General features: G+C 35.4%; 1 protein-coding gene across 4 annotated transcripts in view; it reads left to right on the forward strand.

The window, feature by feature from the left end:
• TDRD3 (tudor domain containing 3) overlaps positions 1-22,249 on the forward strand; it is a 114,238-nt gene that overhangs the window by 29,529 nt on the left and 62,460 nt on the right. For 3 of the 4 annotated variants that reach the window (XM_063335286.1, XM_063335256.1, XM_063335268.1), the window contains exons 2-3: positions 12,477-12,561; positions 15,686-15,751. In XM_063335286.1, the coding sequence (XP_063191356.1) occupies positions 12,477-12,561; positions 15,686-15,751 (151 nt within the window). The remainder of the gene's footprint in view (positions 1-12,476; positions 12,562-15,685; positions 15,752-22,249) is intronic. The other variant, XM_063335279.1, reaches the window with a different exon arrangement.

The raw sequence follows: 22,249 nt of genomic DNA on the forward strand, positions 1-22,249 counted from the left end.
AATTACCACTTCATTAGTTGTGTTGTATATGCTGAAAGCTCATCTTGGTTAATTCTTGCCTGGCTTTTTATAGAAAGCTGGGCTCTGTAAATCTGTCATGTAATCAGCTTGGTTACACAGAGGCCACATAAGTATCAACTGTTTACTGTATGTCTTATAAATGTTAGTAAATGAAGACATTAAATTATAAAAGAATTGTAATATTTGAATGTGTATGCTTTGAACGTGTGCTGAGGCAGCAGTACAAACTGCAACACTTCATGCTCTCAGGTGGAAAGACCTACCACGTAGGGTATTAGATGTATTCTGAACTGGGATGTGGTATCTTTATCTCTCTCTGCCAGTATTAGCAACTGCCTTTAAATTTTGTACTTAAATGTACAAATGTACTTTAAATCTTGTACTTAGATGTAAAATGTATATGGTAATTTATTTGCTAAAGGATTACCAAAACTATTTATAGAAGCCAAATAGCTTTTGCTCTGAGGTATGAAAGAAAACAAACAAGCAAAACACTGACCTGAAGGGCTGACAACAATGTCTGTGAAATTGTGCCATAATTCCAGTTGAATTTAAAACCATGGAAAGAAAAGTAAAAAAAAATTATATATATATATATAAACCCAACACGGAAAATGCATTAGCTGAAGGCAGCATAATTTTAGGTTATTTAAAACTATACCTATATGTTTGCATATTAAAATGTAATGTTCAGGTACAGCTGCAAATCGGACTGAGTTCTTGAAATAACAAAAGGTTGACTGGAAGACATAGAATCCTAGAATGGTGTTGGGTTGGAAGGGACCTTTAAAGGTCATCTAGTCCAACCCCCCTGCAGTAAGCAGAAAGCTATTCCTGAAAGTTATCGTAATTGAAGCTTTTGCTCCAAGAAGGACTCTAGATCAAGTTGGCTGCAGCTTTGCCTATCTCTGTCTTGAAGAAGTCCAAGGACGGAGGTTCTGCAGCCAGTCTGGCGAACCTGTTTCTGTGTTGCAGTGTATGACCTGTGGTGGAAAGCTGTGTTAAAAATTAAACAACTTGTAATTTTCAGCTTTTATAACTGAAAGTTATGTACAGCAGCACTGTTGCTTAGTAATTCTGATTCGATTTGCATTGTTTTATAAGCTGTGTCTTCTGTTGTTTTGAAAAGAGATCCTAGTATGTTCTTTGTGTGTTTTGGACTGCTACTGAGCCATGAGTTACTGTCCAGAAAACAACCATATGACTGCATATTTTTCATGAATGATAACTAAGTTAGGGCTCAGGACTGTGCATGTTGTGTTATGGTTGTTTTCTTCTCCTTGTGCAGTACTTTGTGTATATTAATGTTGAAATTCACCTGATGTCTTATCCTATGGTCACAGAGGACAGTGAGCTTCAGATTTTGGTGTCACCTATTGCCACCTTGCTGTCCAGTCCTTTGTCTTAATATTTGTGGTATGCAATGCAGACCAATGAAATACAGCCACCATTGACTAATCCTCCAGAAGAGGGACTGTGTTTTTAGTATGTGAGAAAGGATTAGTCTTTCTTCTTGTGCTTCAACAATTCAGTTTCTTTAAAAACCTTTGTTGAAGGATCTTATCAAAGCTATCTCAACAACAGTCTTTCCACCTCCTTCTCCCTGCCCCCTTCCCTCACTGCTCATTTTCTTCACCTTTCAGAGAAGTCTAATAGCTGTGGGTGGGATAGAAGTATTAACTTCACCTCAAAACTCACAGGGTTCTCACAAGCCTACAAATTCTAGTCTCTGTAGCTTATATGAGTTTGCTCATAAGGGTCTATGTAACTGCTGGTTTTCATGTCATTGCTCCTTTTAAAAGTGCTGCATGATGTTTTACTCTATTCTGCTCTTCTGGTAGAGGTGTTCATTTGAAGCATGTCAGCAATTTTGTATTTTGGCTTTTGTAGAGCTCTTGGGTGAATACTTGCTGGTCCTGGTGGGTCTTGTTGTCGTTGTTGTATTTTTTCTAAGACCTTTTATATTGTAATACCAGTTTGAGAAACTTACTTAGTTATGTATTTCAACAATAACTGTAGTTTGGAAACCTTCCAAATCTGTTGTAGAGATACAATTTAGAAACAATAAAAAAAAAAGCTTACCTGTTATAGCTTTTTCTTTCTTTATCAATCCTTTTGCATCTCAGTCATTTATCAGCCTTGTCATCTGTCAAGTTTCTTGCATCTACTTTGAAATGTCTGTATCATTAGCTTACATCAAATTAATCCTCCAGAATATTTTTGGTTGGTCTTTCTTTTGACTTCTTTCTTGTTTGGTTGGTGTAATTAAGCTCCCTTTTTTCCTTTGAAGAATGGCCATTAATTTTTGGGTTCTAAATATAAAATTCACTATGCCTTTACCATTTTGCCTAAGCCATCAGTAATAATAGCCTTGGAATGAAGTTCTCTGGGAAGTTACAAAAATGTGAAATGTTTTTTTTTTTTTTTTTTTTTTTTTATAATAATAGTTCCTCACAGTTTAAAAATAATTTTTATAGTATCTTAAGTGTCCAGTTTCTTATGAGCTTTTGGCTGTTTTTCTGAGCTTGATAGCAGCTCATTCTATCTATAAGATTCTGTGTGTAACTGTCTACATGGTGAAGCGAGAACTCTATGCATTTTTATTCTTCACAATAAAAAGATAGTATGCAACCACCGAAGCAGAATAGAGTTCTCAGTTTGACTCAGACACTCCTAGTTTTATATACGTGGTGGTGAAATAAGTGATTTCTGTGTCTGCATTTCGATGTGATCGATGATTACCTCTGGGTTATGGAACTTGGTTGCTTCCAGTAGAGAAAGTTACGCTCTGTGTCTCCTGTGTTCATGCAGGACCAAAGAAGTGGAAATACAGTCATGGGTGAGACGGGTAAAAGTTCATGCTGTACTGGTGCTAAGCAGCTGGTGATTGCAGTCTTTTATTTGAAGAAAATTCTGTTCTCTTTCATCCTTTCAAACTACTTAATTTCCTACTTCCTAAGAAGTGTTTCAGATTTTGACGTCTTTAATATGAAAAATTTGTACTTTGTTAGATAATTTTTGAATGTAAACCACCTGTCAAAGTATCAGTTGCATTTGCAATTGTTTTAAAGTTGAAAATAAAATGTCTGTTTACTTATGAAAGCCTTGAGGGTAGTTAACCTTTGCATATACTCACAGTGCTGCTAATGCAATTCAAAAGTATATCACAAATAATGCTCTGAAAGTGCAGCTGTACGATTTATTAAAACGTACCACATGCAGATCTGACAACTTAATTTGTAGCTTTTATCCTGTCCTTCAGTGATTTCTTACCCTGTTTACAGATGCCAATGAAAAGAGATGAGCAGTACAGCATTCGGTGAAGGCCATCTAATGTGAGCTTTTTGAAAGCATAAGGAAGTCAATTCAACAGCTGTGCAGCCCTTTCAGAGAGTACTCTGCTGCGTAGTTTGTCTATTCAAGTGAGGCCTCTCCACATGCATTTCTTCCTTTCCCAGTCGTTTGCTTGGAGAAGAACGGTGGGTGTCCTGAAACCAGCCTCTTGTAGAACTCTGTGATAAGGCATTCTCTAATTTCTAGGATTTCTGACTCTCACTCAGGGTTTTGCAAGTGGTTATTTTATGTTATTCTGTTGGGAACTGAGATTATAAAGGAAAGTTGATTCTGGTTTTTAGTTTTGCTTACATAGTTTAGATAAAGCATTTGGTAAGTGAAATATATTGCATTTGGGAAAGAACAAGCATGGAGTTTGAGGTTTTTGATGGTTGCATTATTGGAGATGGAGATGTGGCTGTAAAGGTGTTAAGTTTTATGTTTGGGTCAAGCACAAAGTTTTTCTTAATTTTTCTGTTGTTAAATGTTTGTGAAAGTTGTGCTGCCAGTCTTATAATACAGTTTTAAACATTTTTGTGTTTTTAAAAAACTAAAATTGCATTCCCAGCAGTAGGAATTTTATAGAAGAAAACAGACTTGCAAAAAGCATACATCACACTACGTATCGCACTGTGGGAGTTATTAGTATAAACATCTCACTAATGCAAGGGTTAAAATGCATGTTCTCTGTGTAAGAACTTGATGGAGAGTATGCTGAAAACTTGCTTTTGATGCTTAATTTTTGGAACAGAGTCATTTCGGGGAGGCTGGAGGGAAGAAGAAACAATACATGTGCCAATAATTAAAAAGAGAAGAGTGGTGTGTAGGTCTAGGGAGGTGTGAGAGAGAATGATGGACTGTCAGGCTAACCTAATAATAGACTTATACTTCTGTTTGCATGTCAAACTTACTGAAGAGTAATTCTGAAACTATCACTGGTTACTTAATCTTTTGTATAAAAATAGTCCTTGTCTTTTGGAAATGGATGAGAAGCTGGGTTAGTGAAGGTGACTAAAAATTCATGACACAAATACAGACTTTGAAGCACTTGAAGTATTGCAGGGAGTGCTGGTGTGCCCTCTGCCTTTGGTGGCCCCTAGTAGAAACCTCCTTACCACCAAATCCTGTCTCAGGACCTACTGACCCAGGTATAAGGCAGCTCTCCTCTCCAGTGTTATTGATGCTGGACTAGTATTGCTTATGCAATGAAATCATTTTTGCAGTGTTTGGTATTGCATATGCTTAGGACTGTAATGATCCTAAATTATTGGTCTTTATCCCATTCCTACTGAAAGTTTCAGGTAGAATTACCCTCACAAGAAGCTAATGCATTGGTTTTAAATAAAGCACTGCACTTTTTCTATCCCCCCCGCCTTTTCCTTGGCTCTGAGTGTTTGCTGTGCTTTTCTTAGGTCATGATTTCACTGACAAAATAATTTTTACTGCTCAATAATTAACTTGTGTTTGCTTCCCCACACTTAAATAAAGGGGGGGGGGCAGTGACGGCAGTCATTCTGCTTTTACTATATAACGTAAAAAAAAAAAAAAACAAACCACACGCTTTTTTTTGGTTTGTTTTGTTCTAAAAATCCATTGGCTTTCTTCACTGTTGTTTTTATTGGAAGTCAAGCATCACAGACGTCTGAGAGAGGTTTAGGTCTTAAATTTTGTCAGCTAAACGTGTGAGAACTTGAGCTTGGGAATACATATTTTATGGATTCCTTTCTGGGGTTTCAGCTTGACCTGGATTGGAGACTGCACTTAAGGAAGTGGTGTATTCCCCGGAGTGAAAAGTTAGGTAACTGGGGTGCAAGTTTATCTGCCTGGGCAACTGAGGTGCTGTAGTGGCTGTGCAGCAGTTTTAGGAATGTCAGTAATATTTTAAAGATAGACTTTAGTACCTTGGTATCCGTTCATCTAAGTGCTTATCTAGTTGCAACCAAAATTCTGTAATTCTCAGTGTGCTTTTTGGGTGGTGCAAATAGGTTTTTGCTAGCATGATTCCACTTAAAACTTAGCGAGTTTTTAATAGTGGTAGAATACAGTACATTCTGTTATTTTAACATTTTGGTTTTGCATCTTTAAGGAGTGAAATAGGGAAATAGTTTAGATTAAGTTCCTGTAAGGCAGGTATAAAACTGGTTTGACAGTACTAGAAAGTACTAGTACTGGAAAGAATGGCTGCAGATTGTTCACTGTCAAAATCTGAGGCTGTATGAAGGCATCTTCTAGGTCAAGTTTTATTGGGTGCTGTCATTAAACACCTGGATGATGAAGCATGAAGCACTAAGCTTAAACACAAGATAAAGTTGAAAGGAATGTGACTCTGTGAGTGCTCAGGGTCAGAGTTCAAACTGTTGTTAATAAATCGGAGAAGTGACAGGAGAACAAAAATACACTTGGATAGCAATAATCATCAGTATAAGTACAAGATATAGAGGAGAATGCACCAGACGCACAAGATACAGAGCAAGATATAGAAGATGTGGGAAGTAGATCTTTAAATGTGATTGCAAAAAGGAAAGGCACGGTCTCTTCTCAATGGACGTGGAGAAAACAAGAGGCAACAGAAGGCAACGCAGCAAGGTTAGATGTTAGGAAAAGCTTCACTTTTCTAGGTGTGAGGATATTAATAGTAAAATTGCCAAGAATGCCACTTAATCTATATTTTTCATTCCTTATAGATGTTTATCTTGTGGATAAATGAACAGTTGGCCCTAGTTTCGGCAGGGCTTTTGAATCTTTCTAAAATCTTCTCTATTCTTATTCACTCTTAAGTTCCATTTTATTTTGCCTGGTAGTTTGTGTAATACTACATTATTCTTCAAATAGAAATCTGGAAAGTTGAAGGGAAAAACAGTGTCAGTTGCCTTTCCAGTATTATTATGCAGGTTATAGGGTATGGAGAAGCCTTCTTTAAAATCTGATTTTCATATTTAGCATAATAATATTTTAAAATACGTTATTTTTTTAAACAGCCCTAATGATAGCCCCTCAATAAAATTTGTAACATTGCAGTGTAATTCCTTTATACAATCGAAATTCAGCAGAACGTTTTGAGACCCTATTGTGAGAACTCACAAGTTTTTGTAATGGGCAATATAGGAGATACGGTTCTCCTGTTATGGAACAATACTGGCACCCAGTGGTTGTCTCTTACTATTGCATTCTTTGAAGTTGCACTTCGCTTTACTGTTAAAATTGTTCTCTCTTCTTTTGTGGTGTTACCAAGTACGAGACATTTGAAAGCTCCCTGCAATTTTTTTTTTTCCTTTAAAACCTTTTGTATTGAATGATTGCATAAATCTGCTTTCTTGGCAAAGTAATGGAAGAAACGTTCTGATTTTTGCATACACACGTTGAAAATAGCTATCTAAAATTTACTATAAAACTTCATCATCGTTGGCAGTGAATTACAAAAAGTACTGTTAGTGCAGTTTCTGTTTTGGACTAATACCACAGTGATTCTGTGAAGAATTGTGAATCTGAGATATGTAAATTTTATAAAGCATGTTTATTAATACTAATTTCCCTTATTTACTTCTGTCATTAAAAAAACCCTTCTCCTTAATGAAATGTTAATTTTAGAGATGATAGGAGACAATTACAGAGGATTTCTGGAAAAATGTAATATTGGATAGAAAAAGGATGGAAGATTGAAGCATGTGTTTGTGCATGAACTATTAAATTACAAATCCAGAAAACATGCTTTTCAAGAAAGCTGCTTGTGAAAAATAAATATTATGAGGAAAGTTGTTTACCTGGTGGGTTTAATTCTAGAATAAAGTTCTTATTTTAAACCTTTTAAAATGTGTGTGTACTTTCATGTTTGTCTGCAGATGAAATATTTGATCCAGCAGTAAAAAGCAGACGAGCAAAAATGCATCTTCCTTTGATACCACCGATTTCTTTAGTGTTTCAGACATAGGTGGTAATAGTGTAGCAGTACAAAAATCTGTCTATTTAGGCCACGTCAGGTGTAATCTGTTCTTGGTGAAATAAAGCAGAAGATAAAATGAGATAAGTAGAGGTGCAGGTGAGATTGGTACTACAGAGTTATAGCCCTTAGCAATGGGAAATACCAGAAAGGAGAATGCGCACACCTATGATGTGCAAAAGTAGGTTATTAAATTGATATCATACTTGATATGAAGGAGCAGTGGGGAAAACAGCTCCAGCTGTCACTGATGTAATGTGTTTTTCTGTGTATTGTAAAGGAAGAATTACTAGAGTGTGTTTTTTCATAGAAGCTTATTGAGAACATTTTGACAGAAAAATTGCAGATTTGGATTTATATGTGAATGGTTCACATAGAAAATGCTGTTTCATCACTAATGGCTTTGTTTTAATGTTTCATTTGAAGGTAAGGTAAGAATCTAAGTACTTTCTAGGAGATCTGACAAAAGCTGTTGCTAAGAGGATTGTGCTGCTACATGCCTCAGATGAGTGAAGCTGGTGTGGGGGGGTGAGCAATAGGTGAGGTATCCCTCAGGTTTCAGCAAACGTAATGTGGAAGACTTGCAGCAGAAGCGTATATTTTCCTCTCTCTACTGGTCTCCTTTATCAAGAGAATGCTCCACAAATAACCATTTCAACCATTTGCAGCAACTTTGTGCCCATTTGGTTGTAAACGGATTTTATTTCTGTTTTTTAATTTATATTAATGTGCCAAGGCCACAAAATCCCTATGTGACTCATGCAGCGTAACTTGCTATAGTTCCTTTGAAATCAATTGAATTCTCTGCATTACTTCAATTTATAACTTTTGAAATGGTTTTAAAAAGTGCAAGACAGTAGTCTAGCGAGTACATTTTTTTCTTGGAAACCAAAAGTGCTTGCAATGTACATTATTTTAGGTACCAATCCTCATAGAGCAAAGTTCAGTGTGGTTTTGTGTGTGTGTGTGTTGGGTTATTTTTGTGGTTTCAATTTTTTTTTAATTTCCTCAAAAATATAAATATCTCTTTAGGATGCTTAAGATTTTGGTGGATAAAGCCCAAAATGAAGCTTCCAGTTGGAACATAGTTGCCTCCTTTTAAGTCTTTCAGGCTCATTTTCCAGGATAGTATTGTTTGCGTTGCATGTTAAGGAAATAATTTGTCTCGTTGCTGTTAGCGTGAGTTGTCAGTGGTCAACCGCTGGCTAGCCTTTGGCTGCTTAGAGAGCTTTGTGGAGCTTGTCTGCTTCTCACTCTGTGCTTCTCACCCATATATTTTGCCATTTATTTATTCACTTCTTCACCTTAAGCAACAGACCATAATTCTGAAATGCTTGTTTACAGGAAAGACAAAGGGAAATTTGTTGGTTGTGACAGCAGCCAGGTCATCCCCTGTGCCAGGTTATCCCCTGTGCCACGTTGCCCTTTCAAAAAAGGGGTCGGGACAGCTTGGTTGGGATTGAGGAGGAGACTGCTTGTACAGCACTGCCAGGTACCTCTTGGGGAGGTGCTTGATGTGCTTCCAGCAGTGTGGTCCAGTTCATGGGTGGTTTAGGATTGTTTCGTGCCCCTTGGCAATGGGAAGTGTCTTGGATTAATGTAATAGAATCACATTGTAGTTCAGCTTTCATTATCTAAGGTTGTGATAGGTCGTGATGTTTTGCAAAATGTGCAGAACGGGTCATGTAGGTGTTGTGAGGGACTCGAATGTAATAGAGACACAGAGCTGCAGGGCTGCTCTGTTTGACTCTAGAGGAGGGGTTTTGCTGTCTTTGGTTTTGTTCAGGGTCAGGTTTTTTTTCCTTCATCTAATGCAGAGAACAAAAAAGATGGAGTGGCCTTATTCTGTAAAGGTCCTACCTTAAGCATATCACATGCTCTTATTAAGAGCAGATAGAAAAGGGGACTCTGTTTCCTTCAGAGCCTGGAAAAAGAAAATTCGAATTTAGTAACCTATATGTTGCGAGGGGAAGGATTATGCCAGCTGAAGAGTTAATTTTGCCAATTGTAACTCCCTTTTCATACTTGAGAAATATAGATGTATGTTCTTCTGTATAAATACATTTATTTTAAAACAAAAATTTCCTAAGAATACTGATTTATTTTTTTTCTTAAGTAATTTGTGAGCCTGTAGCAGGAAATATTCAGAACTAAAACTTAGGTAGTTCTTATAGGAGACTGTACAGACAATAAAGAGAAGAGAAAATAAAATAATGTATTTGAAATAAGAACTTCCTGTAGGTTTGCTGTCTAAAGTAGTCTGTATAAGAGAGTTATTAGGGCAAAATGGAAAAGACTGACTTGATAGACACTAGTTCCAAGCTACTATTAAAAAAGGAGAAATCTGTGCTTTGGCTAATTCTGGTGTGCAGTGTTTCCTGATTGCAGTTTGTTCCCTGACCAATTCTGGACCATTTCTGATGAAATCTGCAGTTTTACATCCTGTTGCACAGAAGCAACACCTGATGCATTACTGGAAAGCTTTGCTAATTTTGTTTTTCTCTCTGCCGAAGTTCTTCATCATAGTTTTGCTGACATAGTTGCTGATTTGATCTTTTTTCTTGAAAGTAATTTTGATCCTGGTTTTATGTATTTAAGTAATTTATGATTTCATGTTATAAATATCTATAAAAACCAAACCAACCAATTTCAAATTATAAAATATGCCCCCCCCCACTTTGATGTTCACAGATTTTGCTTTTTTGAGGACTATTTTAATAACCACGTTAATAAATCTTTTGCTGAAAAGCTTTACTGTTTGCTTAAATCAAACTAACAGATGTCCCCAGTGGCACTTCATGGTTGGTGCCTCTGTTATGTTGGCAGAGATTTCATTCAGGTGGGCAATGTTTCTCCTAAGTGCTGTTACTTAAATTACTACAAGTCAAAAATGAATAGTCTTTTCCAGTGGAGTTTCTCTTTATACTTCTGTCTCAAAAAACCTCCACAGTAATGAGACAAACTAAACTGAAAGTTTGTATGTAAATTTATATATAAAATGTTATGAACTGATAATTTTGACTAAAGCTGAGTGAGATTTTGACAGCTGTGATTCAGTTTTCACTTTGAAGTGAAAAAGGAAAACGTGACTCAGCAGTGAATTTGTGATAGCGGAATTAATCTTGTCCTATATAGGGAAAATTTAAGTCTAGGTCAGATTGTTGCTTATTCATTCTTGAAAAACACTTTTCTCTTCCTGGAAAATGGTAGTGCTTGCATCTAAATCCAGGCTAAGTAACTCTGTAAGAGAACTGCAGTCCTGCTAGCTTTGGTAGAATGGAAGATTGACTCCATTTATGTTAGGAGCAGAAGACGAGGAATCTTTCCACGACTTCCCCCAGATTTTAAAACTCAATTTAGGGATTTTGTACTCCCCCTAACCCCTGATGTTGAACTGATGTTCAATTTTACCCTGAAGATGACAGAAGGTAAACTTGCAGAGTTTAGGATACTGCTCTTTCTAGGAAGTCTATTAGCGTAATTAAACGCATAGTTGAAGCCTCGGGAGTAGGATAGTGCCTGTAGGATAATGCCAGTTTCCTCTGGCACAGAGTGGGAATGCCGTTCTACTTTACCTTCTGACGAGATCTGCTTAATTCACAGTAGTTACCTGAGTCTTCACAGGACATAGTACTTGAGCTCTGAGTTGCTCAGCTGGGAAATCTTACATTCCCGTGAAAGCCACCAAATCTGGCCACCTGATTCTTCTCAAGCACCTGCCTTTTATATAAAAAAATAGGATTGTTTCTTCTTATGCTTTTGTATTTGTATTTTTTTCCCATTCAGTGCATTTGGGTTTTGGGTTGTTTTGGTTTGTTTTGTTTATTTTTTGGTGATGGTGGTTTGATCTCTCAGGATTTCCTAGATGTTACTGTCCAGCTGGGACAGTTAGATCCCATGCAGTGTCTTGGTTAGAGCACAACTGGGATCACTAGTTAGTCTGGGAACACTGGAGGGCTGGAGACGGTGATGCTAATGTTACCTGGACTAGAATCAAAAAGGCCTATAAAGTGTATTTTCATTCAAATGTTTTGCTTTGTTTATATCTTACACTGTGGATGTTATTTTCTTTAAAGAAGTATTTCTTGAAGCACTCATTAATAGTTATATCATTTGTAATATTTCTTAATGTATATTAAGCTTTCTTTCTTAAATCATTCTTTTATTCTTTGGGAAATGGTGATATCTTGGCAGGTAGTTATTTAAATGTTATTTGGGCAAGTATTGTCTTTCAGACTGAGTATCTAGTAAATATCAATTATTTAATGATTGTGTGATGTATTTAAATAAAATGAAGAGCTGTGGAGAGAGGCAGATTGCAAGCTACAAAAAAATGAAAACTGGGGCTTTGAATAGGAAATATTACGCAAAATGAATAACAAATGTCGCGATTTCTGACCACTCAAGTTAAAATTATCTTTTTTCTTTTTTTTTAAGTGTTTTTGGAGGTTGGAAGAGGACAACCCTTTTGAATTGATTAGCTGAATCCACTTAAAACTTACTTAGTTTTCAGATGAACAAAGTTATGGTGTGCTTACAGAATTTTTGCAGAAAGACACTGATCTTATTCTTATTTAAACTTTTTCGCCATATTTGACTGTTGATACACTGTAATGCGCTTCCATTTTTATCAGTTTTTTTGTAGCCTGGGTAAGCAGGAATACATTTTATAAGGTGGCAGTGTTACATGCCCCAGTCCTTGAGGGTTTAACTGTACAGTCTTGCTCTTTAAAAACAAATATGGTTGTGTTTTGTGTTGTGTGTGGGATGGAGTTGTTGTAATTTATTTTGTTTTTTCCTTGAAAGTTAATGAGTTAAAGTATGCCACTTACATCAAGTAAAGCCCGAACATTTGCTTTTGAAACCAGGTCTGTATAATTTGGAGGGGCAGGCATGAGGAGTGTAGTGTTACCCTGTTTGACATAAGCATGATGATGGCTGTTTTTACTTTGTAAATAGAGGGGTTTTTTCTGTTGTTTAGAAATTACAGGAGAAGAAATCTCTTACTTAATCTCATCTCAGTGTAAGGAAACTTATTACATGAAGTCATTTTACAAGTGTTTTGAAATCTGTACTTCACTGGCACAAAAGTAACAAACCGAAGACAATAATGCTATACACAGTAAAAATGTTCGCCAAATAGATATATCATGTGATATTCTAATATGTTTTTTTTCTTTAACAGGTATCTTTCAGATGAAGGAATTGAAGCTTGCATAAGTTCCTCTGAAAAAGTTAATACAAATGACATTATCCTAGTTGCCCTTAATGTAAGTTACGATTGTGAAAACTTTTTTCTGACAAATCATGCTAGAAATGATATATCTAATGGCTGAAGTGTAGGTTTATGTGGCTAATTAAGTGTACCATTGTCTATGTAATTTACGTACCTGTCTCTCTCCTTGCATACATTAATTGTGTATTTTATTTGCAAATAACATCAATTCCAAACTGTGAAACCTAGAGGAGAAAAATGAACATAATTTGCAGTAGGAAAATACGATTATAAAATGTAAATATAAAGTCAAAGTACAAGCAGTAAAATGAGAAGTGCTGTACACTGACATAGGTATCAAATTGTAGTATAAAATATTAATTGTTTGGGATGAATAAAACATTTTTACTTACTTTGACTTCTGGACATGATACTCCTTAAAGCATATTCAAAGTAATGGTGAATTTTCCTGTGACAGTACATATTTATGTAACTACAAACAGGTTTTTTTTTATTTTTATTTACTGTAGAAATCTGGATTAGTAGTCGTTATTCCTGTCAACAAATAAATACAAAAATATACAAGATAGAGAAACAATTTGGAAGCAATAAATCTTACTACTTTTGAGGACTTGAGAGAAGAGTGCATGTGAATTTCTGTTTTTCAGAATTCTAGTATATCCATTGTTGGTAAACATTCATTAAGTCTCTCCCTTTCAGTAACAATGAAAAGAGGGCAGCTACTTAATCCATATATTTGTTACTTATTTTTAATTTATTCTGTACAAATCATGATGGAGAGTTTTGAAAATTTTGCGTTTTCTTTGTTTAAAACTTCAGTCATGCATACTCAGAAGTTTTAAAGCTTGTATGCACTGTATACGGATTTATGTAAACTTTGTCCTTTGTAATAACTATATGTAGTTCTAAGGGGAAAACAATGTAGTAGAGCACTTGAGAAGAATATTCTTAATGAAATTGTAAATGAGAATTGTTAGGGATTATTTTGTCCATCTTCCAGATTCAACCGCTGTTGGTTTAAAATGATAATCTGAAAAGATTATCCCCTCTGCTCCTTTCATTTATTCTTTGAAGCATGTGTTTGATCACTAATATGTATGCATGCACCAATTCATGTAATGAATTTGAAAAAAGTAAAGCAAAATTGTAATGCAAAAATACAAATAATGTAATACAAAACATACAGAGAGTAAGCATTTGGTTTCTGACTGTAGTCCAGTCCATGTAGTAGCATGCCTATATAGACACCTGAGAATGCATTACTGCTTTATGAAAAAAGAAAATACTTCCAGGTTGCTGGGCATTACCCTGCATGTAATTATATGCTGGAACAAGTACTAACACGATCATTTGTGCATGTATGTGTTGTATTTCCAGGGTTTTTGATAGATACTTAACATTTCTGGTTTATTCTGTTAAGTACTCCAAAGTCAGTTTTAATTGCTTATTAATACTTTTGTCATGAAGTCAGTTGCTTTGATACCCAGAAGATTAAGTTGCTTGTTGGGTAAGTAAGGAATAGCAGTGTGGCTTGAGCAACAAACTAACAGTTATTTTTAGATTCCACTTCTCACAAATTCACAAATCTTTCCTTGATTGCTAGAGACATGTTTCAGGCAGAAGAAACCAAGAAGTCAACTAGCCTTTTTTTGTGTCAATCGCTTAAATAAGTGTGAAATAGACATAGATGTACCTTCGGTCCATCAAATGTTTTTGTTTTGTATAAGGTCTTGCAAAGAGTTTGTAAAAGTTGTGTCCCTTTCCTGCTGCTGTGATTGCAAAGCACTTTGCTGGAGACTGGTCAATTATATGGCTATGGAAGATGCGGGAACAGTTTATAGGAGCCTGTGGGCTATTCAGAGATAAATAACTGACAGATGACAGATCAGTTCCCTCAGGTGGGCTCAGATTGAAAACCAAATGTGCTTTCTTATCCACTCTCTGGTCATCTTGGGCAACAGAAGGTGCGTTGTGCATTTATCCACACTATAGATACTCAGAGTAAATACACTGACAGAGCATTCCTACAATTAGTTTTCTATTTGTATGGTACCAGTGTTTCTCACTGAAAAACAGAATAAACCACTTGTTTACAATGTTTTAGATACTAAAACATAGTGCTGCTCCATTCTAGATTAAGATGCTGGAATAATCGTCCATCGGCATATATTAATGGCAAGTTAGTGTACGGGTTCTAGTAGTAATTACATTCAGCCCTTTTTCTTTTAGAAGTGTTTATGATCATAATAAATAAGGAGGGTTTTCAGCTTCAGTACAGTAATTTGCACCAACGTGTTCTATTTAAACCAACAGGCTTATTTCAAGCAATGGAGTTTAGAAAGCATACGTGTTTTAGGCTGCACTGCTGTGCTTTTTTTTTTTTTCCTTAACACATGTAAATGCACTAAAAACCTAATGTGTAAAGTTTAATTTTTATTCCATTTCCTATTTTCACATGCTGCATCTTTTAGCCATCCCGTGCATCCTTTTGTCACACATCACCCTGATGGATATGCTTGTCTAAGCAGTGTTAGGTGAAGAAAGTGCTTTTGTGGAGATTTGTTCCTTTGATCATGTGAATTCTTTAGTTTAATGTTGTCAGGTGCCATGTTGCACAGTTGCTGAATAATGTCATGCAGCTGTCTACTATGCTTCCAAAAGAAGTAATCAGACATTTCAGTTGCAACTTATTTCCATTAAATGCTTTTTAAGCTTTTACTCCAGATATAATTGCAAAAAATCATCCCAACCTTTTATGAAGGATTTCTGCATGCAAAACCGCACAAACTAAAAATGCTTTTCTTTAAGTGCCAGATGGAGAGCGAAGAAAGAAGTTTACCTCCATTAAACCTCAGAGTTATGTCTAATAATTAAACATTACTTAGTCATTTTGTTTTGTCTATTAAAAACATTTAATCATCTTTGAAAATGTGCTTAAAACAAGAATATAATTTAAAAAGCAAAAGGATTTGTTTTGTAAACTCTTTTAGTTGAATTCTTTTCAACGTGTGCAGTTGGAGGAATGGATTTTTCATAGTCTATAAATAGTTGACATTATAGAAGAAATACCCTTCTTTTTCCTATTTTATGATGGTAATTTTTTTTTTTAAACAGGATATTTTAGGTTAATATTGTCTTGTCTTCCGTATTAATTTCAGACAGATTTAAGAACGATTGGCAAGAAGTTCCTCCCCAGTGACATCAATGGTGGAAAGGTGGAAAAGGTAGACAATATTTTTACTTCACTTTTTCTGTGTTCTGTGATCCTGTGTGATGACAGCCTTCTACGCTGCATTAGTCTGGTTTTGTTATTGTTTCACATACAAAAGAACCCAATATTTGAGTATATTAGAGAATAAATTTATGAATATATTAGTTTGCCTACTAGGCTTCGTAAAGAGACGACACTTTCTTTTTTATTTCACAACTTTGAAATGCTTAAATAAATGTGAACAATCCTAGAAACTTAATTTATCACTCAAAAGTCATTTAACCACTTTGATCTTGACATGGTATCAGCAGTTAATTTTTTTTCCCCTGCATTATTCTTGCGAGGGCAACAGAGCCGGTTAGGAATAAAGCAAAGCAGCTGTATGATTATGATACAGTGAGTGATACATGTTGGTGCTCTATTACTTGACTTACTGATATATGTAATTATAGCCATACAGTTCATGTGATTTTCCTATTACTGGGTTTCCTATAGGTTATGTGGATAAACCATGTTAGACGGTATAGCACTTTATATGCTACAGAATAGTATTCTGCTTGAAACTTGGTTGTGATAGATTTTTAATACGTGTTTTAAGTTTAGATAAAAATTTTGGCCCCTTCAGTACACCCTTTCTTGTTTTTCCTTAGATGCAGTTAAGAGAGTGGATAAATGAAGGAGTTTTATTTTAAACTCAGTAGTAGTTATCAATTCAAATCATTATCCCTAACTTTCAGATATTGTCAGCCTATATCACTGATGTGAAACTTCTGGGGAAACATTTCATTACTGTTGAAATTCAAATAGTGATAAATCAAGGCAGGTTTGTTTTAAGAAAGCAAGATTGGTGAGAGTGACTGTTAAGAGCTGTTCAGATTTGTTTTTTCTGCTGATGCTATTGTCTAAATGGACTGTAAATAAATGCTGGGCAGAACAACAGCAGGAGCATTACTGTCAGATGTGAAAAGCCCGCTTGAAGAGGTAGTGTATTGCAGAATCATAGTTTTTAGCCAGGCAGCAGTCTGTGTGTGCAACACGCTACTTATTAAACTAACTTTCTGGGAAAAGTTTTATTAACTTTAGTTCTTATTTTGTGGAGCTATGCTTTTTGCAGGTATTACTTAAAAGACAAAAAAAAAAAAAATTATTTGCCTGTCTAGGTTTCTGGATAACATGCTGTTCAAGATACTTCAGTGCTTAAATATTTTTTTTTTTATCACCTAAAAGAATTTGATTTAGTTGTTTCTGATGCCTGTGACTTTAATATTTTTCTTCCTTTTCAGTACCTGGTTTTTGAATTATGGAAAACAAGGAAAATAATTGCTTTTTATGGCATTTGTTTTTGCACTGTTCATTTCTCAGTTGCCTTATTGGAGTATTACTAAATTTTTCTTTCAGATCATGTAATATTCATAAGGTCCAAATCTATTTGGTTAAATGTAATTCTCCAGAGCATTAAGGTTGTATATGTGATAATGCTTGCCTTATTTAGTTTTCTGTTGTAACATGATTCCAGTTCAAAGTGACTTTAACGATACTGTTGTTTCAGAATTGTGTTGGACTATGGTAGGATTTCTTTAGAAGTAGTTGTTCAGTTTTCATTCATCACTTGAGAATATGCCTAGTAACTTGTACATTTCCTTTAGAAAGAATGTTTTCTAAATTTCTGTTGTCATTGCATAGTTTAAGTGGTCAAATAAAGGTAAAAGTATCATTACATTCCTCAAAGCTTTGATGATATGAGAATCTACTTACATGCTTTAAAATGTTTGCTTCTAGTTTAAGTGCTGAAGTCACAACTTGGGTTTTTCGTGTTTCTCAGCTCAAACTAGAAAAGGTGCAATTGTGCTGTTTGTTTCCACAAAACACAAAACCTCTGTACAAAAACGGGGTACGTGTGCTTGAAAACTGTGTCTGGTTAGTGCTTTGAAATACCTGTGAGATAACAGCAACCCTTTCATGGGGGAAACTTTCTGCACCTGTACACACACAAATACATCTATATTTTGTAAAACTGAACATACTGGAAAATGAAAAGGTGAGAAAAATCTAGTTCTAGTTTAATTTTCAAGGATGCCTATTAAACTTGCTGCTGTGTCCCCTCAGTGTATGCTCTGCTTTGTGTTACTGTGTGTGCTTTTGAGGGTTCTCATTTTTGTTACTGGCGGCACAAAACAGTATTTATGTAGGATCAAAAAAAACCCAAAAAAACCAACCAAACCAAAAAAAACCCTGTTACTGAATGGAGCTTGATCAATTTCCACAGTTGATGGAGTTGGAGGACTGGATAATAGGATTGAATGTTGCGGGAATCCAGTTCAATCCAAACTTTCTCTTTCTTTTTGAAAGTTTGTTTGATTCAAGGCATTTCTGTTTCCGAGATTGTCAGATAGTTGGGAGAGATAGGTGCTTACAGACTTCTTCCATTTTTAATAGTTAATGAGGAAAAGAGTATTTTTTTTATCTCTTAGATAATGACTCCTAACAACAGCAGCAGGAATTTTGAGAAGCTGTAGGAAACAGGCAGGACAGAAGAAAACTGGCACCTAATGGCCTTTGTTAAAGACAATTTTTTGTTTAACAAACGGTATTTGTTAAATCCTAGCTACTTACATACTTCTATCAGTATTGTTAGGGAGCTAGGATTTTTTACATGTGAACTTTTAGTAAAATTTAGTTTGGTCTTACTTTAATCAATTGTCTTTATTTGGATCATAGATCTTAGAAAATTACTCAAAAAAAAAAAAAAAAAAAAACCAACAACCCAAAACAAAACAAACAGCTGCAAACCATTTGCTGGAGGATGATAATCCTCCATGCTTTGAAAAGAAGTAATGATTGCACAGAAAAAATCTGGTTTTAGCCCAGGTTATTAGTGTACTGTATCTTTGCTTTCTTTGTCTTTTTCTTTCAATACTGTAGCTATTTACCTTGCAATGTATACAAATATTTTATGTTACAGAGCTGTGTTTATAAAGGAGAGGACTTGCTTTATGCAGGTAAAGGATATAGTTTGGATAGGACTGACTCATTAATACAATATGTTAGTAGAAAGTAGTGATTTGTGATTCAGAAATGCTTCAAGAAAGAATAGAAATTATATGCTATTAGTCCTCTCATTCAAGACTAGGATTAGTATTATTTATATGTATCTTTAGAACATATGATGTATTTCCATCTTGCATAGAAAATAATTTTTGTAGTATTAGTGTAATAGGCAAATACAGTTTTTGCTTTTGCATAAAAGCTGATGTAGAATCCTAGAGTGAAACAATACAGGTATTTGACCATTATAGGTGGTTGTTAACTTCAGTCACTAATGCACAGAAATGTTTTATTCACTCTTTAAAACTGTGTTTTGTATGGATTTAAAAAAATCAGTATTACCAGCACTAACCACAAGATGGCCACATTTGCATAGGATTTGAAAAAGCTGAACCTTCCCATTTCCATCTAGATGGCTATATACCATAAATATACATTAAGTATTTTTAGTGGAATAAAAATGCAAAGAAGACTATAAAGTTATAACCTACAATTTAGTAATGATGTTACATTTAAGGCATAACTGATTTTGAGTATTTATGTTCCATTACAATGGAAACGTTCATTCCAGCAGTAGCATTCAGAAAGGATTTAATTTCTGAGCTCAGAGAGGTGCTTTCTGAGTACCGACAGATTGATGGTAAGCAGTTAAAACCTAAGTTGCCAATGGTTCTAATTCCTGTTTAAGGTTACTCATATGTTTCCTAGTTTCTGTCTCATTACTTTAATACAACTAACTGTGCTTTCTTGCCTTTTCGTGTCTCTTTGATTGTGGATTTTGGTTTCCTACAGGTGCTTTTTTTGGAAAAAAAAAAAAGAAAGAAAAAAAGAAAAAGGGATGATCAGATTTGCTTTTCCACTTACAACTGATCTGCATTTAAAAAAAGAACTTCCCTCCAGTCTTGAGGTGCTTGTCTTTACCTTCCAGTGAGACTGATTGCTATATCAGATCTCCAGATGTAGCTGCATTTGAAAGTGCATGTGTCAAAAATCATCCTTTTGTCAAAAATACGTATTTTTAGTTGTTTGCTTTTTTCCAATTGAGAGGATTTTGGCAAGACAATGCGTGTGGTAATGATGACACATCAAACCAAGTCGTAGTCTTTGTAGAAATGGCTGTTTGGCAGCCTTAGGTCAGCTGTGGGCCGTGAGCTTTTCAATTTGATCGGTGTTTTGATTATGTTCTTCAGTCTTAATGCCTATTTCAGGAGGTTTTAAAAAGGCATGATTACTTCCATATTTTTGAGAAAAAGTATATAATGTTAGATATAATAAGCTAAATCTTTGTGAGAGGCTGACTCGTTTTTGGTTTCAGACCAGTTTGAGTGTGTCAGAGCAACGCCTCTAGGAAGACAGTGCAATAACAGGCTTGAAAAGAGTAGAATATAGTCTAGTTGCTATATTGCAAAACTTGTTCAAAATTATTAGCCAGCTGTTGGGCGTTGCTTAAAACTTTGTCTCTGTAACTTAAGGATCTGAAGAGATTGATTTTTTAAACATTATTTTCTACCTTGATCACGCTGGCAAGCATGCTTCTTGATATTTTGTCACCCTAGCTTGATCTGGAGCATCTCCTCTTGTTCTAAGGATGGCGTTAGTGGCTTAATCCCTGTTTGTGAGCATTAATGTCCTAGTTGGCAGATATTGAACCAGGTGTAAACACTTTTTGAAGAGCACTGGTACAAAAGAGTTTTACTGACTTTCAGGATTTGCTGGAAGGGCTGTTGATTTGTTGTAGAGAGAGGTTAATATTAGTTATCAGTTAATATTAATATTAACTAATATTAGTTAGCAGTTAATATTTCAGAATGTTTTTCTTCTGAACATGACGTGATGTAAGTACTTAGATTTGTTTCTTCGTATTAAAAATGCCTATAAACTAACTACATGAGTGAATGATGTTTTAATTAATTAAAACAATGTCCAGAAAGACCTGAGTATATTCTGTCATATAATAGTGTGGATATTTGTTTACTTTGGTGGGTATTGTTTGTTTGTTTTTTCTTTCCAAAAGTCACCTGTGTTCTTGAATTGGCACTGATAGGTTTTGTGGGTAAAGAGGAAGGAGTGGGATGTGGTATGTCTCAATGACTTTTTATTAAACTTTCATTTCCAGTCATTCCGACTACGCTTCTTTCTGCTATTTCAGATTCTGACTTACCCATTAGTTTTCCCATATATTGATGTAAAACCTACAGTATGAATATTATAGCATTATATAGTGTAAGATATTATTGTTATATTTTTCACCTTGAGCAGGGCATTAATTATGGGATTAATGATGGATAAAGCTAGTCTTCATTACTCAATTTAGCGTATGTTCTGTACTCTAAACTTATTTGTGTCCTTTAGACTGTAATCACTGAAAGCTGTTCATACTACTATGGCACATAAAATGCAATTTCTTTATTTTTCTACTTTTTTTTTTTTATGAATTAAAGTTAACTGAACCACTTTTCATAGCATTCCAGCCTCACCATGTGTGCAGTTGCTTGTCCAGTTTGTAAATACTTCTGGAGAGAGCAAGCTACAACTGTACTATTTGGAGCTTAAGAATGAAGGCATTACCTAAATAATAACGTGGGATTGTATACAAGAAAACAGTCACAGGATCACAGAGTGGTTGAGGTTGGAAGGGACCTGATGAGGTCATCTGATCCAATGCCCTTGCTCAAGCAGGGCCACCTAGAGCCAGGTGCCCAGGATCATGTGCAGGTGGCTTTTCAGTGTCTTCTAAGATGGAGACTTGACAACCTCCCTGGGCAGCCTGTTCTAGTGCTCGACCACCCTCACAGTAAAAAAGTGTTTCCTGATGTTCAGACGGAGTCTCCGGTGTTTCACTTTGTGCCCACTGTCATTCTACAGGCTGCACAGTCCCAGTTTTCTCAGCCTTTCCTCATAGGAGAGATGTTCCAGTCCCTTAATGAGCTCTGTGGCCCTTCGTGTCCAACCGTGGTGTCCACCCTGTAATAAGTTTGGTCTTTTCCACAAGATCCATGGAAAGGTTATGGAATGGCCATGATGGGCCGTTGAGTTACACTACAGTGGCCCATTTAAGAGTTCTGGACTTCACTGATGTCTCCATTATGGGGTGTTTCTTAGGATTTCTGTATCTGTGTATTTAATTTATTACTTTTTTGCCCTCTCATCTGTTAAGTATGCTGAATAGGCATTAAACTCTCCAAAACATTGTAAAATGTACAAACCTTTACAAAGCCATTAATATTTACAAAAATGTGTATCTTTTAATTCCAGGTGTTACCACAGTTTTGTCAAATTACAATCCCTTTTTTTAAAGGGTAGAGGTTGTAGAAGTGCTGAAAAAAAGAACTTGCTTTAATCGCGAGCCAAACATATTGTCACTTTTTAGAAATAATTAAATTCATCTAACAGATATCTTGAAATGTTTTCTCTTTCTTCCCCTTCAGGGGGTGATGTGTGTGTGTGTGTGTGTAACTCCAGATAA

Source organism: Chroicocephalus ridibundus, chromosome 1 (assembly GCF_963924245.1).
Source record: "Chroicocephalus ridibundus chromosome 1, bChrRid1.1, whole genome shotgun sequence".
In the NCBI taxonomy this organism is placed as follows: Eukaryota; Metazoa; Chordata; class Aves; order Charadriiformes; family Laridae; genus Chroicocephalus; species Chroicocephalus ridibundus.